General features: G+C 46.6%; 1 protein-coding gene across 1 annotated transcript; it reads left to right on the top strand.

Annotated features, from left to right (window-relative positions):
- Nucleotides 1–776: 776 nt before the first annotated feature.
- On the top strand, nucleotides 777–11,654 carry LOC126199496 (gastrula zinc finger protein XlCGF49.1-like; the record flags this gene model as incomplete). Its single annotated transcript, XM_049936418.1, has 3 exons — nucleotides 777–890; nucleotides 10,926–11,464; nucleotides 11,531–11,654. Coding segments are annotated over 3 exons (777 nt in total), but the record flags the coding sequence as incomplete, so codon positions are not given.
- Nucleotides 11,655–14,047: the final 2,393 nt, after the last annotated feature.

Below are 14,047 nucleotides of genomic sequence, written 5' to 3'. Positions count from 1 at the left end.
CCATATTCTCCTAACAGTCATTGGATCTCGACCAACGCGAGCAGCAGTGTCGCGATACGATGCGGTAGGCTACAATCCGACCTTTCTCAGTCGGAAACGTGATGGCACACATTTCTCCTCCTTACACGAGGCATCACAACAACGTTTCACTAGGCAACGCCGGTCAACTGCTGTTTGTGTATGAGAAATCGGTTGAAAACTTTCCTCACGTCAGCACGTTGTAGGTGTCACCATCGGCGCCAACCTTGTGTGAATGCTCTGCAAAGCTAATCATTTGCATATCACAGCATCTTCTACCTGTCGGTTAAATTTCGCGTCTGTAGCACGTCATCTTCGTGGTGTAGCAATTTTAATGGCCTACGGACGGTGTACGCTGTATGTTCCCACTATGTGGTATTTTAATGAAGTATCATGCAGTTTCTCAGAATTATGTTTTCGTTTGCAGCGTGAAGTACCTCTAATCAAGTTGTTATAAGTTTGCAGGCAGGCAACTACAGGTGTGTGTGTGTGTGCCAGCAGGGCTGGTGTCGCGGCGAGGGCCGTCCGCAGGCGCGCCGCCGGCCAAGGGCTCTCCGCCCCCGGAGGCGGACAACAACAACGAGCCGGGCGGCCTGGTGGTGCGCGCCGCCTCCGCCTTCCCCGGGCTGCCGCACCCCGGCCTGCTGCTGGGGTTGCAGGCGACGCTGGCGGCTCGCCCGCTCTACTGGCCGACGCTGGCGCAGCCGCCGGTGCCGCCGCCGCAGGCGCCGCCCCCGGCCGCCGCCTCCAGCACGCCGCGTCGCCGCCGACCCACCGCCTCCTCCAAGCCCGGGTCGCCCGCCGCCACCACACCCTCGCCCGACGACAAGGCTGCCACCTCGTCGGGACCCACCACGCCCAATGGCGACAAGGTGCGTCATCGCAAACACTGTGGCTTCAGGAGATGATGAAAATCTTGCGAGACGAGTTTTTAAGTTACTGATTTGTTAATGTGTCTCTGAGGTCTAGCGTATGTTCGATAAGGATAGAAGCTGAAGTAATGATTTAAACTTTGTGCTACCGCCAGGATTCCAACTCCTGCTTATTACGCAGATGTGCTAACCCGTTCACCACTATAGCAAGGTGGCTGCTACAACTGCACGGACGTTTAGTCCAATGCGCTCCGTGACACAGACTTCATTTCAAACTTTCAGCCCATTTTCTCCTTCTTAAATTGTCAGTAATGCCGAGCCTCTCCGCCATTCGAATAATATCCCAGTTCTTTTTACGTAATGAGGAAATCCTCCCTGTGCATGACGATTTAAGTAGAGGAAAGTGGACTGAAGGTGTGAATCGAAGTTTGTGTTAGGTAGGGCGGCGTAATAGTGGAGCCCATGCAGCAGCGATATCCACAATGCTCTGGTGGCCGGCACGGTAGCTCAGCGTGAACACGAGGGCTGCGTGCTCTCTGTAAGGAAGTCAAGGAATCAACGATCATCTTGAAAGGGTGTCTTGTGACGTCCTCCCAGACCAAACGCATCGAACTATGTCGATCAAATAAATAAATAAATAAAAATAAATAAAAAATAAAAAAAGGTGATCAGAACATCTACCGATGTCCGCAGCTTGTGGTTTGGGGGTGGGGCTAGCGTTGCTGCCTCTGGATCACGTGGTCCCGGGTTCGATTCCCGGCCGAGTTGGGGATTTTCTCTGCGGGGTGCCTTGGTGTTTGTGTTGTCCTCATCATTCCATCATCATCATTAGTGATTGTGGCTATAGTGGACTGGTCAAAATTGGGACTTTGTACAGGCGCTGATGACCGAGCAGTTGAGCGTCCTACAAACCAAACATCATCACATCTACCCACTAAGCAAGAGACCTGGGTTCAAGTTCCAGCCGTTGCGTAACTTATAATTCATTGCTTCAGCTTCTGTCTTTATCGAAGGTGAAGTTGAGACTCATTTGTTTCCATGAAAATGTAATTCCCATCAGCTAATTAACAGCTTCTTTCAGCGTAAATAATAACTTAATATCGCACCAGTATGAAACTGAGCGGAGAACGTGCCAAATGGAAAGGAGTAGCTCTAGGCTGCTGTCTGTCTCCCCTTTTCTATGTACACTACGAACTCCGTCCTAACAGGCCCTGGAAGTCCCAGCGGTACCGACCGGCCGCCGTGTCATCCTCAGCCCACAGGCGTCATTAGATGCGGATATGGAGGGTCAGCATACCGCTCTCCCGGCCGTATGTCAGTTTACGAGACCGGAGCCGCTACTTCCCAATCAAGTAGCTGAGTGCTCCCCGCTTCCATCAGCGCTCGGTAGACCGGATGGTCACCCATCCAAGTGCGAGCCCAGCCTGACAGCACTTAACTTCGGCGATTTGACAGGAACCGGTGGCACCTCTGCGGCAAGGCAGTTGGCTTTTCCATGTACAGGGTGCTTACAATTAAACTTTCGCCGCTATACGGAATACTATTTACGTTGTGGGTAACCAACTTTATAGGAATGATGTTCATACTGTGCATTGCAGGATTTGCGTTGTTAGTAGCGTTAACGTCATGACTTGCAGTTAGGCGCTTGTATTGATACAGTGACGTCGAGGGAACTGGGACCCCAAGGACCAAGGACATGCATTGTGAACAGCACACGTTACTGTGAGCTGCTTCGCCAACACGTGATTCCTGCTCTGCGGCAGAGAGGGGCTTTGAACTCAACTGTTTTGATGCACAATGGAGCTCCACCTCAGATCGCTCGTGAGGTCACCGCATAACTCATTTGAAGAAAACCGAATCATTGGCCGATCCTTCCAAACTGTGTGGCCACCAAGATAACCCGCTTGATATCTGGCTGAGACACAGTTTATCAATGGTACACTTAAGTCGGGGACTGAAGATTTTCGGGCAGCAGTAGAGCAGTCTCTCGTACGTTTCCTGGCCGTCGTGGATGCAGAAGGTCGCGACATTGAGTAACGTTTGTAACCGGCATCGTAAACAATTAACAAATATCACCCTGTAATGTGTGAATTAAAAACTTGTTTCTTTCAATGGTTTATTCGTTATTTCTCTTCCGCATGACCTTATAAATGTTCCAACAAAGTTTCAGTCTCCTATGATCACTCGTTTTTTATGAGGACTCAGAAAGTTTAATTATTACCACCCGATATACTTAGAATCCATGATGGACCACTGAGCACTACATCGCAAGGAGACAGAAATTCGAGGAAGAAGGATATGTCGTTTGATGTTTACAGACAACATAGCCCTTCTAGCAACAGACGAAAGAGAATAATTGGATATTGTAAATCTCAACCCCGATCACAAGCCCTGAAGGGTCCATTGGTACAGACCAGTCACTGTGTCATGTTTGCTGATGACGTCATTGGATGAATTGTGGTGGGGCAGCCGTTCTCCCGGCTATTGTCAGTTTTCATGACTCGGAGTCGCTGCTACTCGATCAAGTAGCACCTCAATTGGGCTCAAGAGGCTGAGTGCACCTTGTTCCATCCTCCCACCATGACAGAATCTCTGGCAATACCATGAAAGACCATCTCTCGGGGAGGAAACATTGGAGAGCGTCCGACATGTGTTCCTTCGTAGCCCAATGAAATCCACACGTCATGAAAGTCGCGAGCTGGGTATTCTGCAGCGAAAATGAGAGTAAGGAGAGCAAAATAAAAAAAAAATGCAATCTACATACGAACTTCATAGACAATATTTCATAAAAATGGACAACTAGTTCATATCGTATCTGTGCAGCATGTAGTACACATGAGCTAAAGATTATTGCAGCCTACTCATTGAAAATCGTTTCAATAAAGACATGCTGCTGTTCAGTAATACATCGTCTGACGTGACAGCCTTCGCCATTCCACTTTCGCAACAACTTATTTAGAAAGAAGCCTGCTGCCACATCTTTGCACTGGCGTTTGTCCTCACCATGGCAACCACTAGTTCGACTATCGACTTCACAACAACTTCAGTGGAAAGAAGCCTGCTGCCTCATCTCTGGAACGGCGTCCAACTTCACCACGGCAACCAGTGGTTCCAAATGGTTCACTAACAGGCCTTGAGAGGGCAACCCACGTACTGTCAAACCGAAGTTCATTTATCCTATATATTTAAATATTTTTGACGCTTCTCAATTGACAATAGCTGTTTAATAAGCTAAGTTTAGTGTGTGTTTATTTTTATTTCTTGACAATATTCTTTTAACTAACAAATTTTACATTGTTATTCGACTTATAACTCATTGGTTAGTAATGACATCATTCCGTCAGAAGTGGGCGGAGCCTCCATTATATAAAGTAAGACGTGCACTGGTTTCTCCAGCAGTGATTCTCCAGCAGAAAGAGGTTCCTACTCAATGGTAATTCATCGTTTTATAGCTTTATAGCTTTATGCATTTTCTTTAATGTATGTAGCCCTCTAATTAAAGCTTTGTATACGACTTGTAGGTCTGAAGATGACCACAGTAGTGGTCGAACCCGGTCACCTTAATAAATAAATCGTGATCAAGACTGTTTTCAATAGTAAATAAAAAATGAGGGAAGTGTTCAATGATTTTGAGAGTAAGACGTTGTCAACCGAAAATGGTTCAAATGGCTCTGAGCACTATGGGACTTAACATCTATGGTCATCAGTCCCCTAGAACTTAGAACTACTTAAACCTAACTAACCTAAGGACATCACACAACACCCAGTCATCACGAGGCAGAGAAAATCCCTGACCCCGCCGGGAATCGAACCCGGGAATCCGAGCGCGGGAAGCGAGAACGCTACCGCATTGACAACCGGCCTGAGTAAAAACCCTCAGAGATTTTGGTGGCACGTAAAATCAGTAAGTGGGTCAAAATCATCTATTCATTCTCTCAGCAACCACACCGGCACCGAAACGGGAAATTACAAAGAAAAGGCCGACATACTGAATACGGTCTTCCGAAGTTGTTTCACCGCGGAAGATCGTAACACTCTCCCTCCTTTCAATCGTCGTACGAACGTTGAAATGGTGAATATTGAGATAACCGATCGCGGAACTGAAAGGCAGCTATAATCGCTTAGTAGTGGAAAGGCGTCAGAACCAGATGAGATTCCAATGTGATTCTATAAAGGTTATACGAAAGAACTTGCTCCCCTTCTAGCAGTAATTTATCGTAGATCGCTTGAGCAACGAAATCTACCTAACGACTGAAAAAAAAAGCGGAGGTCATTCCAGTTTTTAAGAAAGGCTGTAAGACAGATCCACACAATTATACAGGGTGTTACAAAAAGGTACGGCCAAACTTTCAGGAAACATTCCTAAAACACAAATAAAGAAAAGATGTTATGTGGACATGTGTCCGGAAACGCTTAATTTCCATGTTAGAGGTCATTTTAGTTTCGTCAGTATGTACTGTACTTCCTCGATTCACCGACATGATTTCATACGGGATACTCTACCTGTGCTGCTAGAACATGTGCCTTTACAAGTACGACACAACATGTGGTTCATGCTCGATGGAGCTCCTGCACATTTCAGTCGAAGTGTTCGTACGCTTCTCAACAACAGATTCGGTGACCGATGGGTTGGTAGAGGCGGACCAATTCCATGGCCTCCACGCTCTGCTGACCTCAACCCTCTTGACTTTCATTTATGGGGGCATTTCAAAGCTCCTGTCTACGCAATCCCGGTACCAAATGTAGAGACTCTTCGTGCTCGTATTGTGGACGGCTGTGATACAATACGCCATTCTCCAGGGCTGCATCAGCGCATCAGGGATTCCATACGACGGAGGGTGGATGCATGTATTCTCGCTAACGGAGGACATTTTGAACATTTCCTGTAACAAAGTGTTTGAAGCCACGCTGGTACGTTCTGTTGCTGTGTGTTTCCATTTCATGATTAATGTGATTTGAAAAGAAGTAATAAAATGAACTCTAACATGGAAAGTAAGCGTTTCCGGACACATGTCCACATAACATATTTTCTTTCTTTGTGTGTGAGGAATGTTTCCTGAAAGTTTGGCCGTACCTTTTTGTAACACCCTGTAGCCGTATATCGTTGAGATCAATCTGTTGTAGAATTATGTTGTAGAACATGTTCGTTTTATGCTCAAGAATTATGACGTTTTTGGAAAATGAACATCTCTATTAAAATCAACGTGGGCTCCACAAACAGAGATCCTGCGCAACTCAGCTCGCTCTGTTCCTCCATGATATCCACAGCGCAGTGGATAACGGCGCTCAAGTTGATGCTGTGTTCCTTGATTTCAAAATGTTCAAATCTGTGTGATTTGTAAGGGACGAGACTGCTGAGGTCATTGGTCCCTGGGCTTACACACTACTTAAACTAGCTTAGGCTAAGAACCGCCCGCATCTCGTGGTCGTGCGGTAGCGTTCTCGCTTCCCACGCCCGGGTTCCCGGGTTCGATTCCCGGCGGGGTCAGGGATTTTCTCTGCCTCGTGATGGCTGGGTGTTGTGTGCTGTCCTTAGGTTAGTTAGGTTTAAGTAGTTCTAAGTTCTAGGGGACTTATGACCACAGCAGTTGAGTCCCATAGTGCTCAGAGCCATTTGAACCATTTTTTTGCTAAGAACAACACACACACCCACGCCCGAAGGAGTACTCGAACCTCCGGCGGTAGGGGACGCTCAATCCGTGACATGTCGCCTCAAACTGCACGGTCACTCCGCGCGCCCTTGATTTCAGTAACGCATTTGACACCGTCTGCCGTTTAATGAAACAAATACGAGCAGCTTACGGAATATCGGAGAGGCTTGCTATTGGATTCAAAACTTTCTTGCAGATAGAACTCAACACGTAGCTCTTAACGGAGCTAAATCGACAGATGTAAAGGTAATATCCGGAGAACCACAGGGAAGTGTGACAGGACCATTTATAAATGATCTAGTAGAAAGCGTCGGATGCTCTTTAAGGGTATTCACAGAGGATGCAGTTGTCTACATCAAATTAACAACGCCACAAGATAGTAAGAATTTGCTGAACAACCTGCACAGAAGTGATGAATGGTGCAGGCTCCGGCAGTTGACCCTGAACGTAAATAAATGTAACATATTGCGCATACGTAGGAAAAGAAATCCACTAGTGTACGGCTACACTACTGATGACAAACAGCTGGAGGCAGAGTCTGTCGTTAAATATCTAGGCGTAACTATCCAGAGCAACCTTAAGTGGAATGACCACAGCCGTCCGCTGTGGCCGAGGGATTCTAGGCGCTTCAGTCTGGAACCGCGCGACCGCTACGGTCGCAGGTTCGAATCCTGCCTCGGGCATGGATGTGTGTGATGTCCTTAGGTTAGTTAGGTTTAAGTAGTCCTAAGTTATAGGAGACTGATGACCTCAGCTGTTAAGTCCCATAGTGCTCAGAGCCGTCTGATCCATTTTAATGACCACATGAAACAGATAGTGGGAAAAGCAGGTACCAGACTCAGATTCATCGGAAGAATCTTAAGGGAATGTAACTCATCCACGAAAGAAGTGGCTTGTAAGGCGCTTGTTCGCCCGATTTGTTCATGTATTTGGGGTCCCTATCAGGTAGGATTGATAGAGTAGATAAGATCCAACGAAGAGCGGTGCATTTCGTTACGGGATCGTTTAGCTGACGAGGGAGCGTCACGGAGGTGCTAAACAAACTCCACTGGCAGGCGTTAGAAGAGAGGTGTTGTGCGTCAGGGAGAAATTTAGTATTGAAATTTCGGGACAGAACTTTTCAGGAGGAGTCGGACAACATATTACTTCCCGCCACATAGGTCTCGCGTATTGACCACGAGTAGAAAATTCGAGAAATTAGAGCCAATACAGAGGCTTACCGACAATCATTCTTCCCACGTAACTGGAACATGGTTAGACGGATCAGATAGTGGTACCGAAAGTACCCCCTGCCACACACCATTAGGTGGCTTGCGGAATATGATGTAGGTGTATATGTAGATGAACTGCGGAAGCGAATACGCCAGTAACTGTATCGCATACGGCTGTTGCAACGTTTACAGCCAAACGACTGCACAATCAGACGTGAATTTTATGAACGTTTCCAGTAAGAAATGGAATAGGACGAAGTTCCCCACCGATTCGTGTTCAGTGATGAGGCTGAGTTCCACCTAAACGGTAAAGTGAATCGTCACGTCTGTATATGGGGCACAGAAAATCCCAGTATTACAATGGAGAGCCGACCACAGTGGCCGAGCGGTTCTAGGCGCTACAGTCTGGAGCCGCGCGACCGCTACGGTCGCATGTTCGAGTCCTGCCTCGGGCGTGGATTTGTGTGATGTCCTTAGGTTAGTTAGGTTAAAGTAGTTCTAAGTTCTAGGGGATTGATGACCTCAGAAGTTAAGTCCCATAGTGCTCAGAGCCATTTGAACCATACAATGGAGATTGAAAGGGATTATCCAAAGGTGTCTGTCACGTAGCAACGTCTACGGGCTGTGGCCGGCTGATAGGGACATGCTCCAACGTCAGTGGTCTGAAATTGACTACCGTATAGATGTGTGTTGTGTAGCACAAGGATGGCACATAGAAAATTTCTAATTATGTGTAAGAAACTTGTGTCAGTCATTATTTGTATGTAGTAATTAGTGTAATACATTCATCCAAAATGCTATGAATCATTTGTAAACACCCTGCAAAAGGCGTTTTTATTTAGCACTTGATCGGTTTTGGGCTGTGCCCATTGTCAGGTGCTTTACATTCATGTACATGTTTCCATATACTCAGCGTTGGACATCACTCTTTCAATCAATCAAAAACAAGTAATGTGATGATGACTAAATAGAGACAAACAGATGGGAGTGGATAAACGACGTATGTTGTAAAATTATTGTACTTACATATGGCTTGCGCACACATATCGGTTTGAAAGTAAGTATTATAATATTTTACAACACATGTCGCTTAGCCCCTTCCAAATGTTTTGTGTCTATTCTGTCTTCATCACATTACTTGTTCCACAAAATTTCGGGCGAACTGCCGGATGTTTGCAACTTCCTGCCACAATGTTTCGGCGTAGAGTCTTCTGGCCATCTTCAGGTGATACTATCGAAAACTCCCTGAGCTCTGGTATTTAAGACCTCTCCGGGACATGCGAGGTGGATTCACTTGGCGTTGCGCGTGCGCTACTTGAGCGCGTTCGAGTCTGCTGCGCCGTTTTAAAGGCCTCTTCCTCTTCTTTGTTCAGGAAGCACCTGCAGACTGTATTTCTGAAGAATGGGTATTCGTCCCAGCAAGTGGAGAGAGCGCTGCAGAACTGTAAACGACGGAACAAAGAAGAGGAAGAGGCCTTTAAAGCGACTGCCTATTTACCATGTATTGGTAATATTTCAGCGAAAATGCGCAGAATACTAAGAAAATATAAAGTGAAAGCAATATTTCGCCCTCCTGCAAAAATTTGGTCGCTGTTGGGATCTGTCAAAGACGACCTAGAACTGCGCAAGGCAGGTGTTTACAGGATTCTGTGTGAATGCGGCAAATCTTATATAGGGCAAACGACGGATACTGTGCGGGATCGCATTGTAGAAAATCAGCGGAATACTCGCCTTCTTCAGCCTTGTAAGTCTGCCATCGCCGAACACTGTATTTCCTCTTTTCATGCCATGAAATACAAAGAGACAAAACTTGTGCCCCATACGTCTAACTTTTAGAGTTCTATTATTAACGAATCTGTGGAAATACGGCTGTCTGACAATGAGTCTCTTATTAATCGTGACGGCGGTTTCCAATTGAATTCGGCATGGAATTCAGTCGTCGAAAAACTTCGCGTCCTCTGTAGCCGGCGTCGGTCTGTGATGGAACCACGCGAAGACAATCGAATTGATATCGATGCGGCGAGTTTTCACCACGGATGGAGCTCAAGTAGCGCACGCGCAACTCCAAGTGAATCCACCACGTATGTGCCGGAGGGCTTTAAGGGGAGACGGTAGCAGTCTTGCACTGATATTTTTGTAAATCCATATCTTTGCCATTTTTTGTTCAATCCCACTGAAATTTTGCACACTTATGTATAGAGATCTAATATGATTTTTTAAAAAAATCAGAATTTTTAATAATCTAATGCAGTGAGATAATTTCGAATTTTTTATTGCGTTATTATTTTAAGGTACACTTTTTCAAAATTTCGAGGCAAATTTTTTTAATGGTAAAATAATCTACACTAACAGGTGTACAATTAAGTGCAGTAACTTTTTGGTAAATTAATGCTATTATTTTCTGTGATATTTTGGATTCGAACATTTTTTTACAAGCAAACTTTTCAATATATTATCAACCACAAAACTGTATAATATCTCAATTAAAATTTTGTTCCACTTAAATATTGCTTCAAAGTAAAAGAATAGGTGTGCCAAATTTCATTGCAATCCTTCCAGTAGTTTCTGATATGTGTTCCTGAAAGCAGAAAACCTTAAGTTGCAGAAAAATCATTTTAAAGTTTGGATGAAATGTAAAAAAAAAAAAAAAAAAAAAATCTATCATACCTTAGCTAAAACTGCTCATATCCATATTCCATTTCTTCCTCATCATTCTCTACAGCTCTTTTAGCTTCTCTGCTGCTTTGCCTAACAATTTTTTGTATGTCGTGGACTGAAGTCTCCGCCTTCGGTATTCTTTGCTTATTGATGATCTGCAGTATGTGCTCAGTGAAGACTCCAGGTGTAAACCCCAACTTGCTGAGGATGTGAAGTCTTGCCACATTCGCGTCTGGCCATCCTGATTTAGGTTTTCCGTGATTTCCCTAAATCGCTCCAGGCAAATGCCGGGGTGGTTCCTTTCTAAGGGCACGGCCGACTTCCTTCCCCGTCCTTCCCTAATCCGATGACCTCGCTGTCTGGTCTCCTCCCCTAAACAACCCAACCCAACCCTCTTGCCACATTCCCATCATTAAACACTGCTGCAGCTTCCAAAGCAGAAATCTTCACCACCAAACTGGAAACAAACACAGTCTTTGGACATCTAGTACAGTGGACTGTTTCTTTGTGTACAGGTGTTCACTTGCTCGGTGTGCAGCCGCTCGTTCGGCTACAAGCACGTGCTGCAGAACCACGAGCGCACGCACACCGGCGAGAAGCCGTTCGCGTGCGCGTCGTGCGGCAAGCGCTTCACGCGCGACCACCACCTCAAGACGCACATGCGGCTGCACACGGGCGAGAAGCCGTACCACTGCACGCAGTGCGACCGCCAGTTCGTGCAGGTGGCCAACCTGCGGCGCCACCTGCGCGTGCACACCGGCGAGCGGCCGTACGCCTGCACGCTCTGCCCGTCGCGCTTCTCCGACTCCAACCAGTTGAAGGCGCACGCGCTCATCCACCGCGGCGAGAAGCCGTTCGAGTGCGCGTCGTGCGGGGGCCGCTTCCGCCGCCGCCACCACCTGGCGCACCACAAGTGCTCCGGGCCTCCGCCCCCACCACCCGCGCAGGCGCCGCCCTCGGTGGTCGCAGCCGCCGTCCCGCCCCCGGAGTCTCCGTCGCCGCCTCTCTCCGACGTCGTCCAGACCGGTTCGGGTCACGACGACAACGGGACCGAGTTCGTCAACGAGGACGACGAGATGGACGACGGGTACGGCGACGAGCAGAACTTGGTAATGTACAGTGTACCTCCGGAGCAGACCGAGCCGGAGGACTTGTCCATGAAGGCGGTGGTCCGCCAAGACTCCAGCTTCCTGGCCAAGCACCACCACCCCAAGTTCCGCCACCGCGCCCCACAGCTGTCCTAGCCCCCAGCTGCGAGGGTCGGCCAGTCGTCGCGCTGGACACTTCGTCCTTTCTCTCCGAACGACTGCTGAAGAACTGTCAGGTCTCGTTCCTCTCTGTCGAGCGAACACTCGCTATCGGTATCTACGGGAAAACAGGGTGCAGGAAACAGCAGCAATAGTATTGGTGAATATGGCGGCGACCCATTCCTTCATTGAGTGCGAAGATATTACGACGACGTTCAAATCTATCAGCATATCAACAACACAAATGTACAAGAAGAAACTCCTGTCTTTCAACACAAACTATGCTCAACACTGACTGATATATGGAGATTAGCTGTTCACGTATCCTCTTTCAAGCTGGCTCACCTAAGGGAGAATTCACTCACGTTGTACCTGAAAGCAGGCCAGACTGCAAGAATGTAGTCGACAACGATCTGGTGACAAGACTACAGAATACATTAGCGTGGAGGGTGACAGTAAAGTTGGAGGCATTCTATCTGGCTTCTGCGGACCTCAAATTCTTCATTACAAGCAATGCTCAATACTGACTGATATATGATGCGTATTCCAAAACTAAGGTCTGTCTGGTCATAAAGAAATAAGCTATTGAGAAAATGTTTTTATTGACAGTAATATTTTACTACAAAGCTTCTTTACTTTTTCACATAATAGTCGTTCACTTCTATACACTTTCTGCAACGCTACCCCAGCTTCTTTAACCTCTCTGCATATGAGCCTGCCAGTTGGTAAAGCCACTCTTGAGTTCATCGTAGTTTTGAAATCGTTGTCCACCCAACCACTTTTTTAAGTGCAAGAAGAGGAAATAGTCGCTTGGTGCAAGATCGGAGCTGTATGCAGGGTGATCAAAATGTTCGCATTTTGAAGCTTCTCCTTGGTTTTGGCAGCGGTGTGAGGACGTGTGTTGTCGTGAAGGAGGATTATGCCAGATGACAGTTTCTCTCGGCGTCCATGTGGGATCGCACCCCTCAGTTTGGTTAGCGTTACACGGTATACCTCTAGTGTAATTATTGACCCATGGCCTATGAAATCAATCGAAAGGACACCCTTTTCGTCCCAAAAAATGGTAGACACCATTTTTCGATTTCAGAACGCAGATTACTTGACCTTTTTTGTTTTCGATTAGGTTGAATGGAGGTATTGCATTTACTGCATTCTGCGTCCGTGTACGATATCCACGTCTCGCCGCCCGTAATGATGTGGGAAAACAAATCCTTTCTATCTTGTCAATGGCACTCCAAAAACTGTCGTGCACTTTGCATTCTTTGCTCTATGTGCCGATCAGTGAGCATTTTTGGAACCCACCTCATACACGCTTCGTGATATCCAAGCTGTTTAGTGACAGACCTGTAAACTGAGGTTCGAGCAACATTTTGGAATTCGTTAGCCAGACCACAAATCGTCAGTCGCTGGTCACACTAAAGTTTTTGATTCACTTGATCAACGATGTCGTTGGTCCCCAGACTAGGCCTGCCACTCCGCTGTTCATCATGAACATTTGTGAGGTCATTTTGAAATTCTCGACACCATTTTCGAACTTGGTTGTCTCTCATTATTTCAGGTCCAACACTAGGCATAACTCACGACAGATTTCAGCAGCTGAAGATCTTTTGTCACACCGCGCACTTCACAACTGGCGGGATCTACGATGGTCCCTGCCATTGCGATCTACTCTCGCCGACTGAAAAACGACTACTGAATCAAACCAATACTCCAGTAGTTTCCTAAAGAGTCGGTAGACAGCGCTGCATGCGCGAAACTTCATTCAGACCTGCCATCATATAAATATTGGCCACGGACCTTAGTTTTGGAATACTCCTGGTATAAGCATTAGCCGTTCTTCAAGTTTCACATTCCAGTCAGCTTCACCTAAGGAAGAATTCACTCATGCTGTACCTGAAACGAAGCCAGTTCTCAAGAATGAAGTCGATGAGCAGTCTGGACACAGCAACACGAAATACGAGCTCAGTGTGAAGAACGGCACGGCGCGGTGGCGCCAGCGCGGCTGCAGAGAAGCTGGAAATGTATCTACAGGAACCTCGAATTTCTTTCCTTCGCCCATAGAAATCTGTATCTACATTACTTGAAAGAGAAGGAAATTAATTTCAGACATTAGCCGTCCAGTGCCATTTTCTTCAATGGAAATGTGATGCACAAATGCAACTGCGGAACAAAACTCATATCTACCAAAAAACTGAACCAGAGCCACTGAAATCAGCTTTAAGTGAGGGTATCAGACTAAACGAGAGCCGTCCAATTACATCCTCGTCCGATGGAATTTGAAAATCAAACCAAGGCTGAAATAAATGTGAACTCTTTGGACAGCGTTTTTCTTTGTGGTGTTGGAATTGTAATACGCAGTGTGGTTTCATCTCATTGGTAATATGACACGG

The sequence above is a fragment of the Schistocerca nitens genome, chromosome 8 (assembly GCF_023898315.1).
Source record: "Schistocerca nitens isolate TAMUIC-IGC-003100 chromosome 8, iqSchNite1.1, whole genome shotgun sequence".
NCBI lineage: Eukaryota > Metazoa > Arthropoda > Insecta > Orthoptera > Acrididae > Schistocerca > Schistocerca nitens.
Note: the sequence above shows the minus strand (reverse complement) of the source record. Positions and strands in the feature narration are given on the sequence as shown.